The following is a 12,809-nucleotide window of genomic DNA, read 5'->3' as shown; positions in this document are numbered from 1 at the left end:
CACACGCGTGGCCCCGCCACTGTCGATGGCATTCACGAGGTGCCAGCGGCTTCGCTCCGTGTGGAGTCACCCTCAGGGACACCCCGGCTTCTCTTTCCTTTATGCTGCTTTTTAAAACCCACCAGGACACCAGCGTGTCTCTTCCGGTCCTAAAATACCTACCGACATCCCGGGAGTCACAGCTCTAATTCACCGAGCTCCTAGCCACGTGCCAGGAGCTGTGTGAGAGCTTTCGCTGGTGCCTGAGTAAGTCAGAGGATGGTGCTGGGAGCGGCCGGCGCTGGGCCTCTCCCCTGCCTCATCCCTCTGACGGCGGAAGAGGCTGAGTTCCAGAGGTCATCTGCTTAGGGGCCTCGGTGACACAGACCTGGGGGTGGTCCAGGGGGTTGGGGGAAGGGCCTGCAGGGGTCGTTGTCCCAGGGAACGTGGGCCAGAACACCTCCTCCTCAAAGAGAATCTGCAGGTCAAGCTTTCACATGACAAATCCTAAAGTTCAAGCTGGAGGAGCATATTCAATTTTTACAAAAGGTGCACTGAAATGCTGCACATAAAACGAAAACCCAGGCCGAATGCCATTCTGCAAGCCTTGGTGCCTGACCTCTGCCCTGGAAGTGCCACCCCCATCGTGTCCTCTGCCCCAGGAAGGCCAGGGCTCAGAGTCTGCCACCGCCCAGGGCAGAGAGCTTCAGGCGAGGGATCAGCAAGGTTTTCCTAGACAGACAGTGGCTATTTGCGGCCTCGCCGTCTCTGCCACAACCACTCCGCTCTGCCTTTGCAGCGAGAGCGCTGTGGACAGGGGGATGCTTTTCCCATACGATGTTATTTACAAACGGTGAAGTTTGAATTTCACATATGTTCTTTACATGTCGTAAAAAAATATTATTCTTTTGACTTTCCCCTCCACCATCTAAATATGCAAAACCATTCTCGGCTCATGGGCTGTGAGAAAAACAGACCATGTTTCTCTGGAAGCTGCGGGTGTACCGGCTCTGAGGCCTGGTTCCATTCAAGCCACCTTGGGAGCCCCAGGTCCCATGGGGACACAGGCACGCGCGCAGGTCCTTATCACCACGTGGCTCTGGCTGGTCTGTCTTAGTAGAGTTTGCGTTGCGTCTTCAGCTGAACCCTTGTTCCCAGGAACTCTCTGCTGGAGGATGTGAGACAGCTGACAACAGGTGGTCACACGACCACTGCCCTCCCTCTGCTCGGGGCCCCACATATGTCAGGGGAAGAGCTTGGCTGATGGAGAACCGCTGGTCCAGTTCAATAGTAGTGGATGGACCATAAAACTATCACAAAGCCCCTAGTAAAGGGCTCTGCTTCCAGCTCTATGCGTGCGGAAGAGAGAGCGGGCACAGTGCTGGGCAGGAATGGAGCTGGGCAGGCTGCCCTGGAATGGACCGCTGGGAGCTATGTCCTCGGGGAAGGCATTCACTGCACTAAGCCTCCGTCTCCTCCTCTGGAAAATAGGGATCCAGCCACCAGGTGCCTCACACAGCTAATGGGAGAGCTAAAGAAGACAAAACAGCCCCGGCTGGCAGTTAGTGTTGGCTGCGGACCGAAGGGTCTCAGGATGGATTCCTTGTCAAAGGCGTGTATCTGGATTGTGGGCTCGATTCCCAGCCTGGTTCAGGGCACAAGCAGGAGGCAATCAACCAGTGTGTCTCTCTCACATCTCTCTCTCCCCCTCTGTCTCCTCTTCCTCCCTCCCTTCCACTCTCTAAAAATCAGTGGGAAAATATCCTCAGGTGAAGATTAAAAAAGATAAGAAGATAAAACAGGTAAAGTGTTTAGAATGGTATGTACCATTTGGTGCGCGCTCAACAGGTGGGTTATTCCGGCTTACACCCACCCAGTTGGAAGGGCAGGGGGCTTAAAACAACCAGGGACTTGTGAATGAACCCCAAATGTCTAAAGAAAAAACAATAAAGGCCTTTTTTCAATATCAGGAAAGAAGTTATGAATTTGTCTTTCTCCCAAGAATTTCCTTGAGTCTTTATTCTCTTCACCAGGACACCCCTTCCTGATTCTGAGCCCAAGAGGATGTCTTCATAGTGCATCTCATTTATTGTGTGATGCCTCTGGCTCAAAGCCTCCTTATAGTATCTACACTAATAAAAGAGAGATATGCAAATTGACTGTACCTCCGTGACACCCACAAGCCAATCGGGAGTGGGTATGCAAATTAACCCAGCAGAGCTGATGGGTTAATTTGCATATACAGGTGTGGAGTGGCTGGGGGCTGGGTGGCTGCTTGTGTGCACGATGGCACCAAGTGGCCTGCATCACAGGGACAGGCATCCTCGGGACCTGGGCCTCTCGCCTCTCTGAGCCTGTAGGCCTGCTCATAGGCCCAGAGCACCTGGGGTCCTGGAATGACCCCAGCCACTCCAGGCCTACGCACGCAGGTAGGGCAGCTGGGGGCGAGGCGGGAACATCCGCTGCATCGCATGGCAATGCAATGAATGTTCCTGCCCTGTGGCTACTTATGCACTCACCATTGCCAAGCGGCCTGCATCCTGGGGACAGGCATCCTCAAGAGCCAGGCCTCTCTGAGCCTGTATGCCTGCACGTAGGCCCGCAGGGGCTGGGTTTCTGGAACAACTTCCTGGCCACTCCGGGCCTATGCGTGCAGGCACAGAGCAGCCGGCGGTGGGGCATGAGCATCCCTGCGACCCAGGCACTCTGAGCCCGTGCGCAGGCAAGTGGCCTGAGGCAGGGCAGAAATGTCCCCCACAGTGAACGAGCAGACAGCAGGGCCCTGCTTGTCCCTGGCCCGGGTGGCGAAGGGCAAGCAGGTCCCCACAGAGAGCAGACAGCAGGGCCTGCGGTGGCATCAAGCAGGCAAGTCCACAGAAAGCAGAGAAGCACAGGGAGTCAGCAGCTGCCCCCAGAGATCAGTTAATTGGATAGTTAACAAACACCCACATTGACTAGGCCTAAATCATCAGTAGGACATCCCTTGAGGGCTCCCAGATTGGAGAGGGTGCAGGTCAGGCTGAGGGACACCCAACCCTTGTGCATGAATTTCATGCACTGGGCCCCTAGCAGGATGATAATACACATCATAATAACATCTACATCCTTAGTGTCATGGGAAACCGTGGGCTTAGATTCCCCACCTCCCACAGTGACGCCTGAGACCCTCTGTGGTCTTCTGGCCTCACCATCAAATGTCCCTGTGAATGGCCCATCGCCCAGGGCCGCACAACTGAGTGGAGGAGGAAAGCCGGCTTCCGCTCTGTGCCTGGCCCATTGGAAGCACGTCGTTAAGAGTCGACCATTATTCTGACATGCCCAGAGCTTTGCAAACCATGAACTCATCTTCACATGTCACCTCCTGTAATTCTCACAGCAAAAGCCCAGCCCCATGTGACTCTAAACCTTGCCCACTGTCCACAACACCTGCCCCGCGCCTCCATGCGACTCCAACCTCCGTGGTAGGGACTGGAATGCTACCGCGCAATCCGTGCTGCTTGTGGTGAGAAGTTCTGAAGTTGTTTGTCATGTGTAAAAACTGGTGGAGCCATCATTAGCTGCCCCCAGAGATCGGTTAATTGGATAGTTAACCAACACCCACCTCGACTATCAAACACCCACAACGAGTTAAGTCAAGCTGATGTTGAGGAAAGGAAAGGAAGCGAAACACTGACAGTCGCTTTCCCAAGATGGAGCTGTGCAGCACTCAGAAGGGTGAGCCTTAGAGCTGGGCCAGCTCGTCTCTCCAGGGAGAGGGGAGGGGGGCTGTGCTGGCTGTGAGCATTGTTGGGGGAGTGGCTACTCCTGAGGGTCCTGGAACCTGCCCCCAGGAGCCAGCACATCTAAACCGGAATTCCAGTGCTGTCTTCACCGGGAGCACAAGCAAAATGCCTATGCCGGGCTCCAGCCCCTGCGAGGCGGGCAGGTAGGTTCTGTGTGCATTCTCGCCCCTTTTTCCCGGTTCCCTTGCTGGTTGGGAAAAAAGGGAGAAGACAGTCCTCAACACGAGTGCGTAGGCTTCAGAGTTCTTTGCTCTTCTAGATGGATCCCAAGATCATGCGTCATCTAGAAAAGAGAAAATCCCTGTCTCTTTCTCTACTGGCTCCTTCTGTGCCCTAGGAAGGATGCTGCTGGGCCAACCTCTGCACATCCCGCCACAGCCCAACACCCCGGCGGGGCTTCTCCGCGGGCGGAGGGGCAGGGCTGGGACCAGGCCGAGACTCTGCTCCCCCTCCTCCACCCGTCCCTCCCCCTCGCTCAGGACCACGTTTGTTCCCACAGGGGCGTTCCGAGGGGTCTGCAAGAAAATCGACCACTTCCCCGATGATGCTGACTACGACCAGGACACATCTGAGTATCTGCTTCGTAAGTTGCCCGATTCCCGGGTCTCCCCAGGAGGGAAGGGTGCCCTGGAGCCGCCCAGCTGCCTCTGACTTCGCTGCTCAAAGCTCACCCTAGAAATGGATGCTGCAAAGGAACCTTCAGGGGCCTCTGCTGCTAGACAGGACGCCCAAGCGGGTCTGATAGCCAAGTCTCTCCTTTTGCTGAACAAGAAACGGGGAATAAAGTGGGCCAGTCACAGCCCGGAGATGCCTGTGGTCTGCTTGGGAGGAAATCTAAGGCTTTCTTTAACTGGCAGCCAAGTTTGCACCTTCCCGGAGGGCTGTGCGGTGTTAATGGAGAAGGTGCTAATGGGAAAAGTGCTAATGGCCCAGGTGCTAATGGGCGGGGTGCAGGGGCAAGACAGGGGAGTAAAGGAGCGCAAAGCTCACCCCTCTGACTCAGTCCTCCCAGGGCAGGGCCAGTGCCTCCCTAGGATTGTCCCAAGGTCATTCCCAGAAACAGCACGGACTGTCCCACAGGCAGCAGGCCGAGGGGCAGAGAGTGGTGGCTCAGAGCCAGGTCTCCTGCCGGCCACTGTGGACTGGCGCCCGTCTGGCGCCCTGCCAGCAGGGATGGACCTGGGCCAAGCCGCCTATCTCTCCATCTCTTCGCTTTCTTTATCTCGTCACAAATGAGATTATACTGTCACCCTCTGACAGGGTCACACAATTAAATAAGCTCACGCCAGCTCCACTGAGCCAGCATGTCATCAGGAAGCCCCACGCATTAGCTCCTTTCCTTGTGTAAGATGAGTAATAGCAAGGTCCAGCGCAGACACGGGCCTGACACGGACCCAGCAGCGGGAGAACTCGGGACTTAATGTCATTGAAATGCGACCTCTCCACTGGGCAGGTGTCCCCGTTCGCCCGGAAGGGGACTTCCAGGGGAGTGTTAAATGCAAGATGGTGTTTTTAAAACTGTTATTAAAGCAAGAGCTTTGAGAAATTGTCCTATTCAGATGTGTGTAACTCATCACTCAAGGGGAGTGTTTTTACAATGAAAATCATTTTTAGCTTCAGTCTGCAGATGGGCTGTGGGTCTATGTATGAGCCTTTAATCACGTAACAATGTGAATGGTGCAGGGGTCAATTTAAAATAAAGTCACATTTAAGCTAATTTTTACAACATAAACATACCACTTATCTCTTTTCAGTCCTTATCCACGTACCAGCCTTTACCCAAAGGCCTATGAGGGTGTATTTCTGCCGGCAGCTCGGAAAGGCTGGGGTGGGGGATTCACGCTTACAGAGGTGGCTTGACCCGTTTTGGGGGATGACAGAGGGGTTTTCCCGAGTGCTCAGAGCTTTTCTGTTTTCTTTCCTGTTGATGAGACTGTGGTGTCTGCCTGTTGGAGACCGAATGGAACTGTGACTTCTATCTCACAACCAGCAAACCTGCTCCACAGCTCTTGGGAGCAGTCCAGGGCTTTTCCACAAAACACGTCGCGGCCTCTGGGACGGCGGGGACCTCACCACGGCCCACCTGTGCTCACCGTGAGCCACGGGAGCGGCCAAGGTTAAGGGTTCAGCACACGGATTTCCTGCTGAGAATTTTGGAGACACTGACCCAGCCGCACCGGGTCAGGGTCATGTTCCCGCAGGGTGCCGGCCCCAGTGCCGGCGACAGCAGGCCCTGGTGTGACCACACGTGGTGGGACAGGGCTCTGCACTGATTTCTGCCGCCTCCTCCTTCCCGGGTGCTGCTGGGTGGGGGACAGCTTCTCCCTGCAGCGGGAGGCTTATCCACAGGCATCCCTGTGGGCCAGAGACGCCCTCAGAGAACCGGGGCTCGGGCCACCCTCTCAGGGCCAGCGGTGAGTCACCGGGAATAAGCCCCCTCCCCACCCGGAAGACCCAGCTCAGCCCGGGCGTTTGGGGAAGAGAGCAGTGAAGCCTTGTGTTCGGAAGCCACCACCAAAGGGGTGGCGTGGAGGGAAGACGGGAGGGGTGGCCAGGTCGGATCAGGGCGGGCAGGACTGAGGTGTCCCCTGGGTCTGGGCTCAAACAAATCCAGAGCGGACGCCAGCCGACAGGCAAAAACGGCACGGCTGGCGTGCGGTGTGAGGCAGCCAGGAGTGGGCTGGCCACTGTCTAGTCACCACACGGTGACGGCACCACACAACCACGCCTCCCACACACGCACGCCCAGTGCTGTGCCAGTGCAGGTGTGCTGGGACAGGCCGGCGTGTTGGTGGCGGGCATGGGATCCATGGGAGCCCAGGACTGGGTAGGCCAGGCATTGGCAGGGCCCCGTGCCACATGAAATCCGGGCTCCTGGTAGGAATGTGGGCAAAACAAAACGTCCCCCTCTGCTGCGACCTGCCATCCTGGCACAGCGCCTCATATGCTTTCGCTGCCACTCCCTCCTGCAGGGACACTCAGAGGGCCCTGCTGCTCCTGTGCCCGTGCCCAGCCCCCACCAGGAGCAAAGAGCGGCTGTGCTCGCTGGCTGGGCAGAGAGGGAAGTGGGCAGCTGAGGATCCATCCCAGGAGAAGGGGAGGTGGTAGGCAGGGAAGGGAGGTGGGGGGAGGTGGGAAGAGGTGCGTGAGGCTTGGAGCCCCGGGTAGCTGCGCTGGCCCATCAGACTTCCTCAAAAACCCAGACCCAACGCTAGATGACTGAGTTTCAGGGTGCAACGGGCTCTGGGGAGGCGCTGGTCTGGGCCACGAGGACGAGGACGGGCTGGCTCCCCTCAGGCATCCGTGCGGGCGGGCCCTGGGCTGCTGGGACAGGCGGCCTCTCCTTCTCTCCGCAGGGGCCGTGCGGGCCTCCAGCGTCTTCCCCATCCTCAGCGTCACGCTGCTCTTCTTCGGCGGGCTCTGCGTGGCGGCCAGCGAGTTCCACCGTAGCAGGCACAACGTCATCCTGAGCGCCGGCATCTTCTTCGTCTCTGCAGGTGAGCCCGGCCGCCCTGACACCGCGGACTCCCCCCGAGCAGGCCAGCCAGGCCTGCTGCTCAGGGTTCCCCCCGAAAGGCATGTTAGGGAGGAGGCCCACGGGCTTTACCAGAACAGAGGGGCAGCGTGGAGGAAAGACGGGAGGGTGGCCAGGTCCGCTCAGGGCGGGCAGGACTGAGGTGCCCACGCTCGCATGAGGGCGGGGGGCCTGAATGGTGTGCGGCCTAAGAGTCAGGGCCTGAGAGTGTTTGAAAATGTCCAACTTCTGCTCAGCAGGGCCTCTTCATACAGGAACTCTGGCCTTTTGAGGTCTGTGTCTGCTGGTTAACGATTACTCACAGCTTCTCATGGCTCAAATCTTCATACTGCTCAGGGCACCTCGGAACAAGGCAAGCCCGGCAGCGCCAGATGCCGCCAGGGGGGATGTTGGTCAGGGGCAGCCCTGACCACAGGGGCCCATGGTGGCAAGGAGGATGAGAGACCAGCTGAAGGAAGGGATTGCTCTCTGCCTTCTCTCTCCTCCCTTCCTCACCACTCCTCATCTCCTCCTTCCTCTGTGTTTCCTCCCTCCCCCTCCCCTCCACTCCCCACCTCACACCCACTATGCCATTCAGGAAAGCCAAGAGCAGGCAGGGGGCTGGGGTGGGGCTTGCCTCTTTGGTGATGACCTCAGGCTTTGCCAATAATGCGCATATTTCTTGGGATGGAAACATGGGGGAAGAGCTTAAAGGGTGGCGCTTACGTCATGGGTTTGCGGTCTGGCTCCAGCTGCGTGGCCTTGGGAACGCTACCAACGCCTTGTAGCTTGGTTTCCTCGCCTGTAAAGTGGGAAAAAATAACACTTCCTACCTCATAGGGTTGTTGAAAGTAGGTGGAACCTAAGCAGCACAATATTACTTTCTAGTATTGGCGAAGCAGCGGAGATACAGTCCCGGGCCCTGTAAGACCTTCCTCTCAGTCCCTCCCCGCTGCGTCCCCTCTGTGAACCGAGGAGGCTGGACCGCATCCTGCCCTGAGGCTCCGGGAACTGACCAGCAACAGACCAGAAGCTGCCATCCTGCCCCAGGGTGTGCCACCCCAAAGGAGCAGGCCCGGCCACACGCCGTGGACAGAGGGTCACAGCTGGCAGACTCGGGGACACGTGCTGCTTCGAGGCGCATTCTAGGCTCTGGCGGCCCCACCAGGCCCTGGGCGCCCGCTGCCCAGAAGAGATGCCTTGTGCTGAGGGGAGGGCTTCCTAGCTGGAGGAGACCCTGACTGTGTGCCCCAGGGGTTACTAGGGAGGCGTGTGTCCCCAGCAGCAGGAGGTGTTGGGGCTGTCCGCCTGAGCAGTACAGGGAGCTGGGAGCCTGCGGGAGGAGGACAGGACACGTCAATCCCAGGCCACCTCCCCCACGGACCTCCCCCGGGAACTCAGAGAGCCTCAGGGTTCCACCTACAAAACGGAGGACTCGCACTCTCTAAGGCTCTCCTTCGCTCAGCTATTCTACCCATCTGTGGTCGCAGACAAGCAATCAACAGCCCTTCCCTGAGCACCTACTGTGTGCAAAGTGCTGAAGAGACGGGCTCTGAGGCCGGGCTGCTGGTGCAGATCTTTGTTCTACTACTTCCAGCTCTGTGACCTCGGACACGGCTCTTAACCTTCCTGTGCCTCAGTTTCCTCATCTGAAAAACGGGGCTAATAATGGCTCTACCTCTTAGGGCTGTTGAGGGGATAAATGTTCTGGTGTAAAGTGCCTAGAACTTCCTAGCACACAGTAACTTCTCAATGCGTAGTAGCTGCCTTCTATACCCAGGTTTATGTCATTTTTATGCCACCTCAGTGCACTCATTCGACACGCAAATATGCCCTGCACGCGAGCTGTGGGCCCAGCTCCGGGCTGGGGAGGGGCCTCAGCAGTGACACTGGTCTCGCCCCTGCCCGCAGGGAGCTGACAGCGGGCAGCAGGAGCCGTGATGCCCACTTACCACTGGTTCCTCGTGAGCTTCACACCCCACCACATTCCTGGCCCTGTCGGCCCAGGAAGTTCCCCTGCTCTCTGCCTCGGTCTTGTCACCCGTGGGAGAGGGGATTTTTCAGCGAGATCGACACGTTCAGGGTGGTATGGCCGTAGACGAGAGGGGATTTTTTTAACATGGCCACTGCCATGGTAACCTGAGGCAGGCACAGGAAGTGCCCGATATCACCTGGCTTCTCGCTTCCTTTCACCCTGTCTGACCTCTGAGCCTCTCTTGGAACTTTGATTTTTCTGGCAAGACTTCCATTGGGAGCTTCCAGTGTGTTCCCGCCGCAGAGGGGGTCAGGGTCATGGCGAGAAGCTGAAATGTCTTTGTCTCCCATGGACACTTCAGACATCCGCTCTCTTCTTCTCTGCTCCCTCCTCGTCATACTCACGTTCGTTCGAATGTGAAAGCCTGGGCCTGCCCTCCTCACCCTCGCGCTGGCCTCCGGAGAGGAGCCCTCCAGCCCGTGGGGGCTGCAGCGTGGCCGGCCTGGCGGCGCCACCCCCCCCACCCCGCCCTGAGACCAGCTCAGGGGTAGCGCCTGCGCGCAGACCGCCTGTGCGGAGTAACGCCAGGAGGCGGGAGAAGCAGCCCCCTGGTATGCGGGCACCAGCCGGGCAGAATGGCAGCACGAGCAGGCCCTGCTTTCACCTTTTGGGTGCTGGCCCATGGGGACACCTTGGGGATCCCTGGGAAGAGTATGGGGTGCTCGGGAAATGGAAGGCAGAGCCAGGAGGCCCTGACAACGATGACTCACCAGCCAGTGCTGGCAGGACACTGAGGGCGCGGCGGGTGGTCTGAATTTGGAGGCAAGGAGATGCCAGCGATGTGCCAACCTCTCAGAGTCATTGCTGGCATCGAGGCCCCAGTGAGGCCCTTGGAGCAAAGGAACAAAGAGCCATACTGCCTTTGGAGCAATAATGGGAGGGAGGGGGCAGACACAAGCTCAGCTCAGGCCCAGGCTCCGTGGCTTCTTCTCACCACTCCCCAGAGACCTGGCTCCCCGACGCCTCGGCCGCCTCCGCGTGCTGGTCTGCTGGCACCTGGGGACGCGAAGTGGAGGACCTTGCCGACTGGGTGACAACGCCATGTCCCCATCCCCAGCGAACCTGCACATTACCGCACCCTGCGGAGGGGACTCGGGAGCCACTGTCCCTTCCCGCGGTTCCTTAGGTCCCCAACAGCAGCTGTAGCTCCACACATGTCCACTGGCAGCTACCACCTCCGTGTGTCCACATCTCTCTGCCCCTCTGCTCTCCTCACATTCCCTCTCCTCCCCTCCCCTTCCCTCTCCACTTCCCCTCCCCTTCCCTCTCCACTCTCCCTTCCCTCCTCCTCTCCTCTCCTCGTTCCTCTTCTTCTCTTCCCTCCTCTCCTCTCCTTCCTTCTCCTCCCCTCCACTCCCCTCCACTCCCCTCCCCTTCCTTCCCCTCCCCTCCACTGCCCTTCCCTTCCCTCCTCTCCATTCCCTCTCCTCCCCTCTCCTCCCCTCCCTTTCTCTCCTCCCCTCCATTCCCCTCTCCTCTCCCCTTCCTTCCTCCCCTCCCCTCCCCTCTCCTTTCTTCCTTTCCTCCTCTCCTTTTCTCTTCTCTCCTCTCCCCTCCCCTCCCCTCCCCTCCCCTCCCCTCCCCTCCCATCCCCTCCCCTCTCCTCTCCTCTCCTCTCCTCCCCTCCCCTCCCCTCTCCTCTCCTCCCCTCCCCTCCTCTCCTTTCTTCTCTCCTCAAAGCCTGTTCTCTCTGCTGCCTCTTATTTTAGCTCAAGATGCCAGCAGTGTCCCCATGACTCAAGCTGGAGCCTCATAAGTCATTCTTCCGCTCACTCCATGGGCAGTGGCCTCTCATCGCCTCCTCAGTGCAGGGCCAGCTTGAATGTCACCTTGTCTTCAGAGGGAAGCGGCTTAGTCATCTCTCTCCTTGGCTCCTGAGCGTTTGTCCATGTCTCTGGGAGAGCCCCCCTGTCTTCTGCTCTAATTGCATTAATGTCAATCTCTCCTATGAATGGTGGGAGCTCAAGGGCAGGGACCTGCACCTCATTCATTTGCCATCCTCATGGCTTCCTGCTGGAGACTGCATGTGCATGGAGTGATCTGGTTCCCGGGGAGTCGTGTGTCCTGAGTTCTGCTGCGCTGGCTGTGGGACCCACTGACTCTCAGCTGAAGGCCGCCACCTGGGATGGAGCTCAGGCCCAGAGACAGCCAGGGGAGCTCCGCAGACTCAGCTGCCCCACAAACCCTTCCCCTCGCTCCCGGTGACCCCACGTTTCCCATAAATACAGAGACTGCACGTCACCGCCGAGGCTTATAAAAGATGCGTCTTTCTTTCCCTTCCCTTAGGGTTAAGCAACATCATTGGCATCATCGTTTACATATCGGCCAACGCCGGGGACCCCGGGCAGCGCGACTCCAAGAAGAGCTACTCCTACGGCTGGTCCTTCTACTTCGGGGCCTTCTCCTTCATCATCGCGGAGATCGTGGGCGTGGTGGCCGTGCACATCTACATAGAGAAGCACCAGCAGCTGCGCGCCCGGTCGCACTCGGAGCTGCTGAAGAAGTCCACCTTTGCTCGCCTGCCGCCCTACAGGTACCGGTTCCGGCGGCGGTCCAGCTCCCGCTCCACCGAGCCCAGGTCCCGAGACCTGTCCCCCATCGGCAAAGGCTTCCACGCCATCCCCTCCACCGACATCTCCATGTTCACCCTCTCCCGGGACCCCTCCAAGATCACCATGGGGACCCTCCTCAACTCCGACCGGGACCACGCCTTCCTGCAGTTCCACAACTCCACACCCAAAGACTTCAAGGAGGCGCTGCACAACGACCTGGCCAACAGGCGCACCACGCCGGTCTAGGCCCTCGCCTCCGCAGGCAGCGGGGAGGGGGCGCGGGTGTCACTGAGGTTGCATGGCATGGTCCTCGTGATGGTATTATTTTTTATAAAGAATGAAACCAAATGGATCAGCCCTGTCCCACACTCTGCCCCTCCCCCCAGGTCCTGACCCTCCGCTGCCCCGACCTCCAAGCCCATCCCGGACGCCGTCCTCTGTGTATCTGTGCCGAGTGTTTCCCTCCCTCCCTCTGCCCTGGAAGGACCTCCACGTTCTTCCCTCCTGGGACTAGGGTTTCACTGAGTCACAGCTGGTGGCTTGGGGGGATCCCACAGACCCAGGCGTGTGCACAGCTGTCCCCATCGTCCCCTCACACTCATCCTCAGGACACACCGCCATGGCCCTGGGGAGGCATTCACCTTTCCGTGTTAGAGAACATGACCAGAAATCAAAGCTGCCGGAGCCCCGGAGCAGCCCCTGTAATAAGCACTCATGTGATTAAAGGTTCTGCTGTGACCGCCTGTGCCAAGATGTCGTTGCTTCTGGTACTTGCTGCACCAGCCGGCCGCCCGGTGAGCTGGGGACTGTGCCAGGCAGCTGCCAAGTGAGCTGGGGGCCGCACCAGCCGGCCGCAAAGCTGAGCTGGGGGCCCAGCTTTGCTCAGATGCACGCTGGCCAGCAGGATGGTCCCTTCGCCTCCTGAGGCCAGCAAGGTGCTCCCACGA

The 12,809-nt window shown here is 58.6% G+C and overlaps 1 protein-coding gene across 1 annotated transcript in view; it reads left to right on the top strand.

Moving 5' to 3' along the window:
* The window catches only part of CACNG3 (calcium voltage-gated channel auxiliary subunit gamma 3), a 65,172-nt gene extending 52,572 nt beyond the window's left edge, over positions 1-12,600 (top strand). Inside the window, exons 2-4 of the mRNA XM_084881257.1 lie at positions 4,261-4,344; positions 7,118-7,258; positions 11,597-12,600. Coding sequence (XP_084737383.1) covers positions 4,261-4,344; positions 7,118-7,258; positions 11,597-12,108 — 737 coding nt within the window. The 3' untranslated portion in view covers positions 12,109-12,600. The remainder of the gene's footprint in view (positions 1-4,260; positions 4,345-7,117; positions 7,259-11,596) is intronic.
* Positions 12,601-12,809: the final 209 nt, after the last annotated feature.

Source organism: Pipistrellus hanaki (genome assembly GCF_964339955.1).
Source record: "Pipistrellus hanaki genome assembly, chromosome: 4".
NCBI lineage: Eukaryota > Metazoa > Chordata > Mammalia > Chiroptera > Vespertilionidae > Pipistrellus > Pipistrellus hanaki.
Note: the sequence above shows the minus strand (reverse complement) of the source record. Positions and strands in the feature narration are given on the sequence as shown.